At 29.7% G+C, this 15,162-nt stretch overlaps 1 protein-coding gene across 2 annotated transcripts in view; it reads right to left on the minus strand.

Annotated features, from left to right (window-relative positions):
• Window positions 1–15,162, minus strand: part of LOC118203882 (structural maintenance of chromosomes protein 4-like) — a 233,953-nt gene that overhangs the window by 194,385 nt on the left and 24,406 nt on the right. For both annotated transcript variants that reach the window (XM_085822460.1, XM_085822461.1), the window contains exon 3: window positions 8,249–8,397. In XM_085822460.1, the coding sequence (XP_085678586.1) occupies window positions 8,249–8,397 (149 nt within the window). The remainder of the gene's footprint in view (window positions 1–8,248; window positions 8,398–15,162) is intronic.

Here is a 15,162-nt window from a genome sequence, read left to right on the forward strand (position 1 = left end):
AACTGACAGTTGCTATCACTTACGAATCTGAGTAGTTAATGCAAATGCAACAGTCCAACGTGGCGAGTTATAATAACACCAGAGGGAACATTTTTGGTATTTTATAGCAGCTGCATTGGAAATCACCTAAAATCACGGTTTTGGTGATTCCCTGGCTATTTCCTAATTCATCGTTACACATTGGGAATCCCGTAGGTCTAGAAATACAGCGGAATCCTTCAATTTTAAAAATACAGGGAATTCCCAAGGCTGTGCATAACTTGGCATAAAAATCAGTTGCTAATGTATGTTTTATAGAACATAAATTGATTGGAATTTTTTTTATTTCACATTTTTGATTAGTAATAAACTTTATTATTTCTTATAACATACCATCACACATACACTTCCATAAAATTAGAAGCAAAAACACAACATGTCAGGGACATAATGTAAATTAATAAGGAAATCCAACCATGATAACAAATAAGCATTTTTTATTTTTTTTATTTTTTTTTTAAGAGAGAGATACAGATTCTAAGAAAATTTAGAAATAAGATATAGAACAGCTGCAGGCCTTGAAATATGAAAAACTGGAAATTATTTCACATTACACAGTGGCACCATTTCAAAAGGATTAGAAATTGACTTAAATTTACCTTATGATGCATGATTCAGGTTATTCAATTATTTATAATATGATTTTGATGTGAAATACATTCATATTTAGATATTCTAAATTTCATATTCTTTAATTAATTTCATTTCGTAATTTTCTCACTCTTTTATTCTGAAAAAATCCTCAGAAGAGAAGTTAAGCTTTTTAATATATCAAAGTATTTTTAAATACTTTGAAACTGAAATTAATAGTTAATGTGTGTACATTAAATGCCAAAAAAAAAGGGGGGAATAGGTTTATACCTCTTGTCCTACTGTTCCAATTGACAAAATTCAACTTGTGTTTCATGTCTCGAAAGCGTCACTTAGAATATGTTTTAGATTTGCATTGTTCTTTATATTATTTTGACACAAAATCAGACTCTTTCTGAGATGACATGCCAATTTTTTCCCATATTTCGATTCTACAATTGAAATTATGCCAAACTGCCAAGTTTTGTAAAAATCGCACAAATAGTTTTTAAAATCATTACCTTTCAAAATTTGATCCCTCCATGTTAATTGAATTTTGTATATATTTATTAATCTCTTTTTACTACACTTATTTGATTCGTCCTTTCACATTTCAAAATTTAGGTTCATTCTAAATAAAATTTACTAATTTTTTATGATTTATTTTTAAAGTATTTTTAAATAATTTTTATAAATTTTTCAAAAAAATTTTTGAATTATAATCTATAAAATTTTTACCAGCATCTTAAAGTAGATGTATTTCTATGATTACCTACAAAAAAAAGGAGTTTTTTAATCAAAATTTCCAAAGATATATGAGAATTTATATATTGGAGCGTTTTGAAATTTGGTATATTTGTTGAAAGCGATACTAACATCAAATATAGATTAGGCACTTTGATAAAATTATTTGAAAGTAGGAAAATATAAAGGGAAAGGTAAATGTAAAAAGGGAAAGGAAAATTGGTTTCCATATATTAAGGAGTTCGCCACATGAATTATTCTTGGCGCAAACTGAAAAAAATGATATAGAATTTGTGTATATAAAACTATGTAGCCTTTATTATTCAAGATGAATTTTTCCATAAATTTTGCACCAAATTTTAAAAATTTAACATTCAGGCATAATTTGAGTCCTAGAATTGAAATATGGAAAAAAACTGACATGCCATTTCTGAAAATGTCAGATTTTGTATCAAAATACCTATACTAGAACAATGCTATATATAAATCTAATGTATATGCTATGCTGTGCTTTCGAGACACGAAAAATGCAATTTGAATTTTGCTAATCGCTCCAGTAGAAAGGGAGATACAGAACTGTCTCCCCCTTTTTTTTTGCACAGTGTACATACTGCTATGTGAATAAGCTCAATAATATATCACTTATTTATGTTAAAAAAAATAAAAACAAATATTAGCAGGAACTAAACATGAATGAAATTTCATAAAAAGTTCTCCTAATGTCTACAATAGACCGGGTTCGTACACATTTCCTTACATGAAAATTAAGGACTTTTAAGGACTTTTATGGACCATCAAAGAAAAAATTAAGGACCTATCAGCAAACAAACAAAAAAAAATGAATAGAATAAAGCAATTATCCATTTATGAAACTAACAGAAGTGTGTATTATGCACTATTATTAAATTCAATTTAATACTTAACATAAAACAATTTTAAAAATTAAACTAACTCCCTACAAGTTATGAAGTAGATAACATTAAATTAAGAACATAATTTCTTAAAAAACATGTATAAGTGTATTTTACACTAATAACAGCCACAGATATTTTAGAGATTTACATGATTATTATTTAACTTATTTGATATTTATTTAAACACAGTCAACTACTATTACAATTGCAATGTAAGAATATTTTGCAGATTAAAATAACAGATTTGTAAACATACAATTTATTTCTTTGGTTTTTTGAAAGATACTAGAATAATAAACTATACAATAAAAGATACAAAACATTTATACTTTTTTAAAATCTGAAATTTTTTCAGATATTTTAACATCTAATTTATTTATGTCTATTTCCTTTTCTTTAAATATTCTTCTAAGTTCATTTGCTTTGATAAACAAATCAATGTTCCTGCTGGTCTCGGCTTCATCTGCTAAAAGCATCTATCGAAGCTGCTGCTGATCTCATTTCTTTATTAATTTCGATATTAAGAATACCTCGAGAAAATTTTATGTAATCAAAAACTGTGCATTGAGAAATGTATGATGAGTCACTTAAATTTTCAATTTCAATTGCTTTATTTACAGAGAAGCCCCTTTCCACAGAGGCCTGTCCATGTGACAAGATAAGAATCATTTTCACTATTTTCCATACTTTAGAATAGTGAAAATCATGAAAATAAGAAGTGAGAAATGTGTCAAGAGATAGATTTTGAGGATCAAAAGTAGAAAATTCATGTAAATTTGTCTTAACTACTTTGTCTAGAATCTCTCCAAACTGCAGCAAAATTTCATCACAATTATCTTGTAAAACACGTTTATTCCGCGCTAATACCGTTAGAACTATTTTCATTTTGTTCCGAGCTTTTTCTGGACATTTAGCCATCAACTGTGGGTCTATACAAGATACATTTCGAATAAGAGAATAATTTATTGGACATTTAGCCATTAAGTGTTGTACCATTGTTAAGACACATTGTTGACCTTGTTTCAATGCAAAACTTGCAGCTTGAGAAATGTCCTTCTTGCGGCATTTTTCAATCATTAACTGCTCAAATAAACTTTACTTTTATCATTATAACAATTTGGATCATTAAATTAAATTTATAAAGATTTTCTGATTTAGTTATTTTTGAATATTCTAGTTTCAAAATTTTAAAGTGCTAAAAGCAATCATTTACAAGTTTTAAGATATCTTCAAAAAAAAAGGGAATAAGTGGTTTATCGCTTTGATAATATTCAAGGAAAGGCAATAATATTTTTGACAGAGAGAGGAAAAAAAATTTAATTTTATAAGAAATGTTTTACTTTTAGTTGCCTCCAAAATATTTGAGATGGATTTCAATGAATTTTTTTTAAACTGCCCCATTTCAACTTTTATAATGTATAGTAGCAAGTCATCCTAAATTTCAATGGCTCTTTCAACTGCTGGGATATTTTGCAACCATCGGTAAAAGCAGAACTTCACAGAAGAAAATTTTAATTAAAACATTATTTCTTTATCTATCAGATGATGGAGCAAACATAAAAATTCTGCAATAATTGGTTTTATTGTTAAACAAAAATGTATGAATTTTTCTTACGCATTATATTTTAACACTTAAAAAATGTACTATATCGATAAAAAATTGCGACATCGCGAAATATTCTAGGTAAGCATTCCTGCAGATTCCGTTACATCGCTAAAATTGCCATAAGAATGCAATATTGGCAATACCATGAACACGTTTTCTCCGTGTAGCAACCATTCCGCTTATCGGTCATTTTCTTTTAATTTAGTAATCTTCCGTTTCTTTTATTTTTTCTTTATCATTTCAACACTGACTTTTTATTCAGGATTTAGCTTTTATTTTAATTTCTAGTTATGAATAGGTGAAATTAGCTTAATAACAAAAGATAATTTCAATCATTATCACAATGAAATTTTATATCGACCAACTATTTGGATAACTGATGTGATATTAAAATTCAATAACATTCTTCTGAAAGCAGTATTCCTTTTATAAAAATACTTGGTAAAATTCTAGTACGGTGCAGCCTTGGTGCAATTTTGAAAATTATTGCCAACACCAAAATGACCCGTTTAACTACCCATCGTATATGTCCCATTTAATGCTTATCATAAAGTCGCCAAAAGTAGCCAAATCCCTTATGCAACGGATACCTTGCACATAAGATTAAACCAAATACTTAATTGTCTACTGAAGCTTCAAAACGTATTTCCGAACTTCACTTTTTACTTCCTTGTACAAAGTAAAAAGGAAGTATTATAATCGTGAAAAGTTTCAGGCAGCATATTTCAACGAAAATATCCATTTTGACTGCCATTGAATGCAATTTAACTATGCTTTTGCGTGATATCTGTACGTAAGGACAGAATAAAATACTCTTTTCCTTCAAAAAAATTATAAAGCTGCTTTAAAATTAATTCTGAAGAGAAATTTTCATGGTGTCTGTACGAACGTATGTACGTACCTCGCATAACTCAAAAGCAAGTAGCCTCAGAACATTGAAATTTTGTATATAGGACTGCTATAACATGTAGATGTGCACCTCGTATTTTGGTTGCAATCGGCCGCACCAAACGTATATAAATATATTTATATAGATATCCACTCTGTTACCCGGCTCAGTGATCTCAGTTTCTTTACTCTTATATGTTTGTAAATTGTACATTTTTTGCTTTAAAAATGATTGAACTATGTTGTTTTTATCTTCCGGTTAAGGATTTTACACCTTTAGTAAATCTGTGTGCAATATTTTTAGAATTATCAACAATTTTAAAGTTGTTTAATTGCTGCTAAGCCGGTTTTTAATGGCAGCCGTTGATGTTTACATTTGAAACAGGAGACTAGTGGATTTGTTGCCAATCTAGAGAAACTTAGCTTCGCAACAACAAAGATAACGCATTCATTTATTATTGCCAATTAAATCATGCTTAATTCTTTCTGGAATTTTTTCGAGGAAATAAGCGTTTGAGATTTACTTCGTAATTTTTAATATAGATATTTTGAGTTTTTATGTATTTTTGCCTTCTCGCAAAGTGAGAACTTAATTAATTAAACGAGAAATACTCAATCGTCTGTGAAAAACTGTTTCTTTTTTGTTTTGTTTGCTTAATTTCTTTTATACATAGTTCTAGCTTTATTATAGTATTTGAATAGAACATGTGGCAACAATGAGATAATTCTTTAAATGATATACATTTTGTGCATTCTGAGTTATAATATGAATGAAATATAATACTGTCAAGTAAACCTAGTGCCAGAGTGTCGCTGTGGTAAACAAAGTGAATTTTAAAGAATGCATTTATTCTATTGTGGTTTATGCGCTGTCAGCGAAGTAGGTTTAATTCAATCTAATAAGTTTAAATAAAATGCAAGAAAAAATGCGTATAATTTAATATTCCGTACAAGGAAGTCATGTGGTGTACACATCAGATTTTTTTTTTGGCTAGCGTTACTGAATTCGCCTTTGGCGACCTAAAATCAAAATGGAGCCAACAGATTTCCCGCGAAATCGATAACAGACTCTCTGCAGAAATAAACTCATAATTCCAATATCCCATACATATATGTGCAAAAAATAAATAAATAAATAAATAAACTTCGTAGAAAGTGATCAAAAATTAATTTATGGCTTAATTCAAACAAACACAGAAATTAAGGTAAGCAAAATCGTGTAAAAACAAATTGAAATGATAAAACGAAACTTAGCTTTCATGTGAATTTTCAGCGCTGACTCTTCCATTCTAGAAATTTCAATTTGTTTCAGACAAAGACTATATTTAGCTTTTAAGGATTGTCATTCAGCAATATCCAGTCCTTGTAGTCAGCTTGATGAAGCCACAGTTTATTGAAAATGCACTTTCCAGTCATCTCGTTCCTATTGGCGTTGGAGGGGTTGTGGCCTTCCAGGTTGGGATTGTTCTAATTTTGGCAAATATTTTCAGAATCCCCCAATTTTTTTTCCTCGAGCACCTTCATCATCACTTTCACCTCTTAAAGAACTTCCGGCTTCACGCTTTCATCACAATCTGCCTAAATTTATGGATAACACCTGTTTCGAAAGACTGGGTAAATAGCCAATCAGCCACCCAATACTTTCGTCCTAGGGTAGCTAACTGTTTTTTATCGTTTGCAACGCAAATCCGCCAACAGATTGGTTAAGAGCCGTGTAATTTTAATTCCATATTCATGAGAAATCGCAATTCACACTTAGAATGGCAATCATTAGAAATGATAAGAAATGTCAAATGAGCAAAATTAAGGACTTTTAAGGACCAAAAATCATTTTTGAAAAATTAAGGACTTTTAAGGACCGTACGAACCCTGAATAGATTATAATTCATATCAGCTAAAAAATAATAAGAAAAACTATCCTGAATAGCAACAGGGATGGAGGATGAAATTTGCACAATTCGAGTTTCGTCAATTCAATAAATGCTAAAAAGAACCAGGAAATTCGGCAATATGCCAGAAAACTGGGATATATAATGATAAAACAAAAGAGTTAGCAGCTATGATATATGTATGTTGAATGAAATCCTTTAAGATGATTTGATTCCACTTTTCTTGTTACTAAATAATTTAGACCTTGGATCCATAAAACTTTCTCATAATCACTATTCCTGTATTCATATAGCCTACCTACCCTTTTCTATTCTATTAACTATTCTTATTCCAGACTTGTTCCGTTTATTAACAGTGCTTAATTTTTGGGGTCAACCACAAATATTTGTGATTTCAGTTTATTTCATTATTGCAAAGCATACTAGTATATTTGCCTAGAGTAGGGATGCTTTTGTGGAGAACTTTCTATCGTAAACTGGTTCGTATACACATTACACATGAGAAAAGCCAAAAAATAAATAAATCATTTAGGCAGCCCATGAACTTGGAATAATACCCAGGTGACAGATACCAATGTTCAGAAATTTTAATGCTTGGCTGCTGGCAGAACCCAAAATAGTTGTGAAAGTAGTATTTCTAATTATAGCATGTAAATAATTCTGCTTGCAACAGAAGATAAGTTAATAATTATCATCTGTTCAAAAAAATGGTGGCCTATTAGAAAATTATTAGTCTTTTTATTGTCTTTTCATTACTTAACACTTTTTATTCACTTTTCATTACTTGCATATTAGCACAGCCTCCTTGGTGCAGCTTGGCAAATTTTTGTGACATTTTAAAGATTCACAAGCTATTGATATTTATTATAAGACACAAACATTATCAAACACGAAATGAAAATAACCACTAGAAATTTAAAATAAAAAAATTTAATTATTAAAAATATGTAAAAAAATGCTTACATTTTTCTCAATATATTCTGCTTTCCTTTCCATGTACACAGTGATCTGGTTTCACATAAAGTGTCAGAGAAATGCACAAACATGACATCGAGTGTAACCTCAGCACTGCGCGCATTTACCAACATGTCTCAACATTGTTCTCATTAGACATTTTGCGGCAAAGTACTCTATTCCTGTAGACATTTTACTGCAGTTTTTTTCTTTTGCTTCCATATTCCACAAATACATACTTTAAAATTGAGTTTAAGGCAAAAAAGTATCACAATTTGTCTATAAAAATTGTTGAAACTTGGACTACAACAAAAAAAAAAAAAAAAAAGGTAATGCTGCTTGACTGAAGAATTGTTATGTACATGGTTGCCTGAACAATGATTATTTGCATAGTCAGTTGGGTACATTCTGAAATTTTGGTGACTTCGACTAAGGTGGTTGGGATAATATGCAAGTACCCTTATTTTTATAATCTTTATCCATTACATGCAAATACTGTAAATAAATCAAAAGTATATTTGCTCCTTTAAACTTTTTAAACATAAGCTCCTTTTTCATCCCTTTATTTACTAGTTGCTTGCTCAACTGAAATATAAACAATGTTCTTTTTGTGACATACATATTCATAAATTAAAAATACAAACCTTATCAAACGGACCAAGAACTTGTTCTCCTGCATAAGATTTGAAATCTCTTACTATAAGATCAGTGATAACTAATCTAGTTTCTGGAACATCATGAGTCAGTGCAGGAACTGAAGGTGCAGAAATAACAGCATCAATATCATCAACTCCTGTAAAATTGACATTAAGAAGCATTATTGGAAATATATATAAATTAGAGAAAATATATATTTGTTACCTTAATTCACACAAATAACAATATTAAATATAACTAGTAGTACAGATACTATGAATCTTTTACAATACCTTAATGACATTTTCATTTTTAAAAATTATATTTATGACCTCATTATCAAAATAATATTTCAAACTAATATTACTAAAATAACCATAAAAACACACCTTTATCATTGGGAAAATTTAGAGAAGGGCATTATAAAGAATTTTTAGTTCATAATATATCATGTATCAGTTTTTTAAAAAATATGCATAAATATAAAATGTACGCTTATGGGTACTTCATAAATATACAAAATAAGAGGGAATTTAGAAAAACTAAATGGCAAGGAAATTCTTACTTGGCATTCTAAACTCAGCGGCGCAATAGCCCTAGTGGGCCAAGGCCAGCCGTGCCCCGAAAAAGAGAGACCTACTTGGCATTCAGTTTCCATAAAATAATTTCGAGAATATTTCCTTTTATGAAATTTCAGATTTCAACAAAATTCTAGCAATTTTAAACTATGAAAGAAGAAATGTTTTCTAAATTAGGAACTGAATTATTTAAGCTTTAATTATCATAAGCATTATGATAATTAAAGCTTAACTAATTCAGTAACAAAAAAGCAGTCAAACTATAAAATTACTTAAATACAAGGCATTCAAGAAAATCAGTTTTTTCAGAAACTTTACTAACTGTTTTAATGCAGAAATTAAATGCGAAGTTTTGAAAATTATTTTAATGCAACTTTACTTACTGCTTTTGCTGAACCATACCACTTACAAAATAAGAAAGTTTTAGAACTCAATTTTGAGCCAATTTTACAAAAAATATGTATATACAAACAGGAAATTTTACAGTGAAAAGTTAATAACTAAGCAGAAAAAAAGCCATAAATTTAGAAAATATTTAAGAAAAAATTATCAGCACTCAAAACTGGATGCCTATTCTAGGATCACTGGATCCGTCTACAACTTGAGAAACAATATTGACTAAAAAAAAACGATATGAACAGCCATCACAACTTATCGGAGAAAGCCATTCCGTGGTCCTCAGTTGGTGGGCGGGGGGTCTATTTGACTTTACTGAAAGGGGACAAGGCTTCAAGGAGCTTTAGACCAATCGCAGTACAGACGAGTGATGAAATTTATAGCGCGCGCTGGCTGAAGTTCTAGGAATATTCTTCCATTATTTCACTAATTCACACACTGCATTTGTAGTTCGAAAAAAATGGCACGAAACAGTATGATCAACATGCAGCAGAATATGCTATAAAGGAAAATCCCGTTTTTTAAGGGGGAAGCTAACGCAGGAATTTAGGGATAAGAAATAAAGAGTGATGTGGGATACCATTAAAGCAACAGTAAATTGATAAGAGCAAATGAATTAAGCTTACTTCAAATAATTTTAGAAATAAAAAATTTTAATCATTTAAATTTATAATATGATTACTAATTTGCATTACAATCTAATAGCAGACTAAGTTTTTTTTTTTTTTTTTTTCTTTGTTGTTGTTTTCATGGTTTTATTAAAACTATGTTTTCACGCAATTCATTTTACAATTAATATTAAAAAAATATTTCTTTAAGTAAGAAATTAGAAAGAAAATATTTCTTTCTTAATGTTTCTTCCTTTTTTTATTTTCTGTTTCTATGAAAATTATTTCAGGAAAAGAAATAAAATTCATTCGCTATTACAGTATGGCCGATTGCTGCTGCATTCAGCTATCACACATGCATCAAATATTTTACTTTAAATAATTTATTCTATAATTAACATGAAAGAAAATATTTTTTCAATATAAAATATATAACCAAAAATATACTAATCTATCCTGTATGTGTCATTAATTCGTATTGCAATTTTTGTCTCACAATTACTAATAATTTTTTTTTAATATTACATTGCTGTTATTTTAATTTCTTATATATATAAGAAGTGCTTATTTTAAATATTTTTCCTTCTCAAAAGATTTTATTCTGTGAAAATAATTAAAAGATAGTAATATTATTTTCACAATGCAAGTACTAAAGTAAAAATAATCAGTGTAGGTCTCCTGCAGTTGAATTCCTTGTCAAACCAGCGTTTTGACACATTAAATAGAAAACTAATAATAATCAATATCTCTTTTACAATATAAAAGTGAGAACTCTGCTATGAATAGTATATATATATATATTTTTTAAAGTCTGCAAAGAAACAATGATTTTTTAATACTAATAGATTACAAAAGTACTATTTCATGAACAAATCCTCAGTCTTATAGCATTGTTACTTTATAGCATGATACAATAATAATGCAGTATAATTCTGCTAATAAGCCCATCAGCGGCCGAGTGGTAGAGTCGCTGAATGCAGGTAGTTTGGTCTGAGGTGCGAATCTCGCAAACGAGCTGGCCGCATCGGCATTTTCGTGGCTTTCCCCATGTGTAACGTGTATATGAGCCAGTTTTCCTCAGAAATTCCCTTAGAAACCAGTTTTAAAACATAATAAAATTACACACAAAAAAAGGGGGGAGGAGGGGGGAAAAAGAAAGCCTTCAGATTTTATATTACTCCCAAAGGGTCTTTTTTTTTTTTTTTTTTAAACGTTTTGCGTTTTACCTTTATTTATTAAATATCAATTCAACAGTAATATCATATAATTTAAAAAAAGCATATCTTTAGAATTTCTGATACATAGTCTCACGCACTAGAGATTAAAATCCCTCCCCCGTACAATGTTGCCTTTGCTCGCTTTGACATCTTTGAGTTTCTTAATCAAACACTCATAAATGCCTTACAAAATATGAAATAGATAATAAAACAAATTCCCAGTTCCAAATTTGCGCCTCCACATGCCTATACAGTCAAAAGTCGTTAATTCGGACACCCATCATCCGGACATCAAAGCTACAAACTTTCTGCGCATGCGTCAACTTGACGCATGTTTACATGTGCGCGTAAGACATTTACGGCTGCGAATATGCGTGTGCGCATGCGCACAATACGTTTACGCATGCGCGTTTAATGTCTAACGAACGGTATAAGCTAAGCTAAAATTATCTCAGTTAATGTTGCAGATTGCGTTGTTCCTTAATCTTCAAATTGGATCTACCTTATTATTTTTTGCAGAATGTTAGAGCAATTTTATAAAAGTCCGCCGAAGTCCCGACGAGTCCGGATTAACGACTTCTGACTGTATTAGGATAGAGGATTACGTTATTCAAAATTTCATGGCTCTAGGTACCGTTGTTTTATCACAGTGCGAGAAACATTCATACATTTATGCAGATTCTTCATTATTTAATTTCTTTAAATATAATACAGTGCGATAATATTTGGTTGCAACAATTTGAAAAGTGAAACGCCACAAAATGGCAAAACAAAATTAATAGCCCTTCTGGTCTAAAAATTATTTTTAAAAGTATCACACTAGTAGTAGTACTGCTACGGAAAAAATATTATAAAGGTATTTTATAGTTTTATATATATATATATATATTGTAATGTATTTTGCAGTAATTTACAAAACAGACAATCTTCTTAGTAGAACATAAATTTTATTTCTAGACACGGTGATAGACAAATTTTATACAATTCTTAAGTGGCAAAATTTTCATACTACTCCTAGTTGTTAAAATCTTCAGAAACCTAATCTTTTTTTTAAAACAATATCTCACGTAGCTGAGTAACGGTTTTTTACAAATATGGCGTTGCCACTTCAACAATAATTATATTTATTTATTAAATAACAAGATATTACAATATATTCATTTTTATTTTACAGTAGTGTGAATTTTGCTTAATAATGAAAGACATTCCTTTTTTTGTTCATATGATATTCAACTGTTAGATTTTAAAATAAACGTAATTCTTGCTGTACATAAATCGAGTAGAAGCTTATCAAATGTCTACATTTGTATTAAATGAAGACGGTTTATGTGCTTGATAAACTTATTATCTTCTAAATTTTTAAAGCATATAATTTATAATTTCAGGAATAGTATAAATAACCTTTCTTTTAGTAGAAATTACGTTCTTGTTTTCTGAATGTGGCTCCAAATACTCTGTCAATTCATCGCAAATTAAAATAACTATAAATTTTGGCAATCTGAAATACGCAATGAAAACATCTTCTAGTAGAGCAAAAGCATCAACATATTTTCTATAAATTCGCCACCGATTCAGAGACCGTATTCTTCGTTTAAATACGAAAAAATTAGGGGCGAAAACACATACAAAGCCATTGTCTACTTAGAACATCAAGTGGACAAGCCTGATTGATGACGGGGCAACACTTTTCCCTGCGCTTCCGATGACTTCTGTACTCAGAGAATATGGGATGTCGGGTAGACCTGTTTTTCACTAGCAGCGACATCTGGCAGCCCACAAACTGCTGCCGACTCTCACAGCCTAGAATAGGCGTTCTGAGCTCCTACACTGTGACTGTAGCCAATCTCTTACTATAGCCAAGGCAAAGCTAGCCTCAGAATACTAGAAAAACTAAAATAGCAAAATTTACGGTTTGCTTTGATTATCAGTTTCCACTCTTTTTTCATATATATATGGCTGGAAGGCAAACACGTACCATTATATAATGGCATCTTAACCTTTACAGTTGGCATCAATTTTGAATGAATTAAACAAATAATAATTAACTTAGTTAGTAAAGAGTTCAAATTTGAGCCGAAAAGTAAAAAAAAAGGGGGGAGTCCCTTTTCAGGTTGCTACAATGAATTTCCAACCAAACAATTCAAATGAAAATAAAAGTTGATATGTAGGCCAAAATACAAGTTAATAATAAAATTATAGGAAATCAAATACTAAACAATAACAATTATTCATTGTTGTAGTCATGAAATGTTTTTAAAATAATTTTTACTGAATGAACTTTTTTGTTGAAAAAGATATTTACAGAATGTACTACTTTGCAAATGCTTATTACCTGTACCTTTTGCTATGTGTTCAGATTTACATAGTACAGATTAAATACTGCAATGATATACTTTGATTAACTATGTGTTTTAAGAACATAAATTGGAAGACATTATTTTAATAGATTATGCTTTATTATAGTATTTACCAATTAAGTACAGAAATCTTCCACCCACAAAAATAAACAATCATACTAAAATCCAATAAAAGAACAGCTAAATAAAATTTCAAAAAAAAAAAAGATTTTAAAAAATTACATTATTCTAAAATTAATTTCAACTTCAAAGGGAAAGAATTTATATTTAACAGGAAAATATTATAATAGTTTAATTCTATATTACTAGGATACTTTTCAGTTAAAGCCATACTACACATTTTTGGCATCAGACAATTGCAGTTTGGCATATTTCCTTCATCTTTGACTCAATACAAATTACAATTTTAAAATTAAATTTTAAATTTACAATTTTAAAGACAATTGAAATGGAATGATCAGTAACAGCAACAAGCAATATTTTCTGATTACATGAAAAAAATCCTCAAAAAACCCATTATGTAGGAAGAACATATAGTACATTATTTTTTGCTTTTTGAAATAAATTTTCATTTATTTCTACAATTTTGTTTCAGCTATTTGTTTTAACATTAAGACAAGATAACAAGGAACTGACATATATCTTCTTATGTTATTCCAATTAATTGTTATGTTGTGATTCAATTAAAGTAAATTTTAGTCCACAAAACTTGTTCGATGTCACCTCCAGACATCATAAGGAAATTGGAATGTGTGACCTAATAAATCACGTTTGTGCTCCATACTTCTTTCTCACATGAAACAAGGCTGCTTAGCCATTTTGGCTTAAAGTCGCATTTTAATTCCATGAGAGAACACAAACTCTGTGAAGAATGTCTCTTTGTTAAAGGTACAAGATGGCTGCTTCATCATCTTTTGGCAAATCCAAAGACACAAGCTGCATTGCAGTTGAAAACAGGGGGGAAGACTGATTAGGTAAAAAACATGATCACACAAGTGATAATTTTAAAGACAATTATCATTGGGAAAAGAGCCAAACCAAACTCATCACAACTGGCAAATATGCCAAAACAGAAAATGCACTAAGTGGTATAGCTTTAATGGTGTACCATCAGTATCTTTAATGATAATCCACTAAATTTATAAACATATAATTCTGAACTTTAACACTGCACACTGTTAAAAGAGAAGGGAAACCAAATACTATATTTGCATATAAGCTATCTGATAATAATGAATTTCTCACACTTATTTTAAAAATCTGTAACTTTCCTCTACAGTTAGTTTTCTAAATCTGGAATAAAATTTACATATTCAAGTACTTAAACCAGAGCTTCAACTGTGCTGGAACCCAACGCTGGTACTTTTTAACCTTTTGACGTGCGGTGGTTGCGCCCTGAAACCACCAATTTTTGAATTTTTTTTCTCTTCTTCCTTCCGAAATTTTTGAGTAAAAATCAATTGATTACTGATATTTTACCTCTAAATAACACAAAATGACTGCAGAATCATACATGTTTTAGGTCTTAGTACTTCAAATCGGATGCCTCTAAAATTCGTTTTCAACGAGACAAAATAACTTCCTTTTATTAATATAAACAACTTTAAATTTCAAAAGTTATTCATTGCACATCATAATTTCTATCATAAACAATAAAAAATAGCAATAATTTAATATATAAAAAAACATCTATATGTATGGCATTTGCTTTGTGGTTTCAGGGTGCGATCACTGCACCACTAGAGCATTGTGTCACGATGCGCACA

The sequence above is a fragment of the Stegodyphus dumicola genome, chromosome 8, assembly GCF_044657685.1.
Source record: "Stegodyphus dumicola isolate Sdum_Otavi_A_Nest chromosome 8, ASM4465768v1".
Taxonomy (NCBI): domain Eukaryota; kingdom Metazoa; phylum Arthropoda; class Arachnida; order Araneae; family Eresidae; genus Stegodyphus; species Stegodyphus dumicola.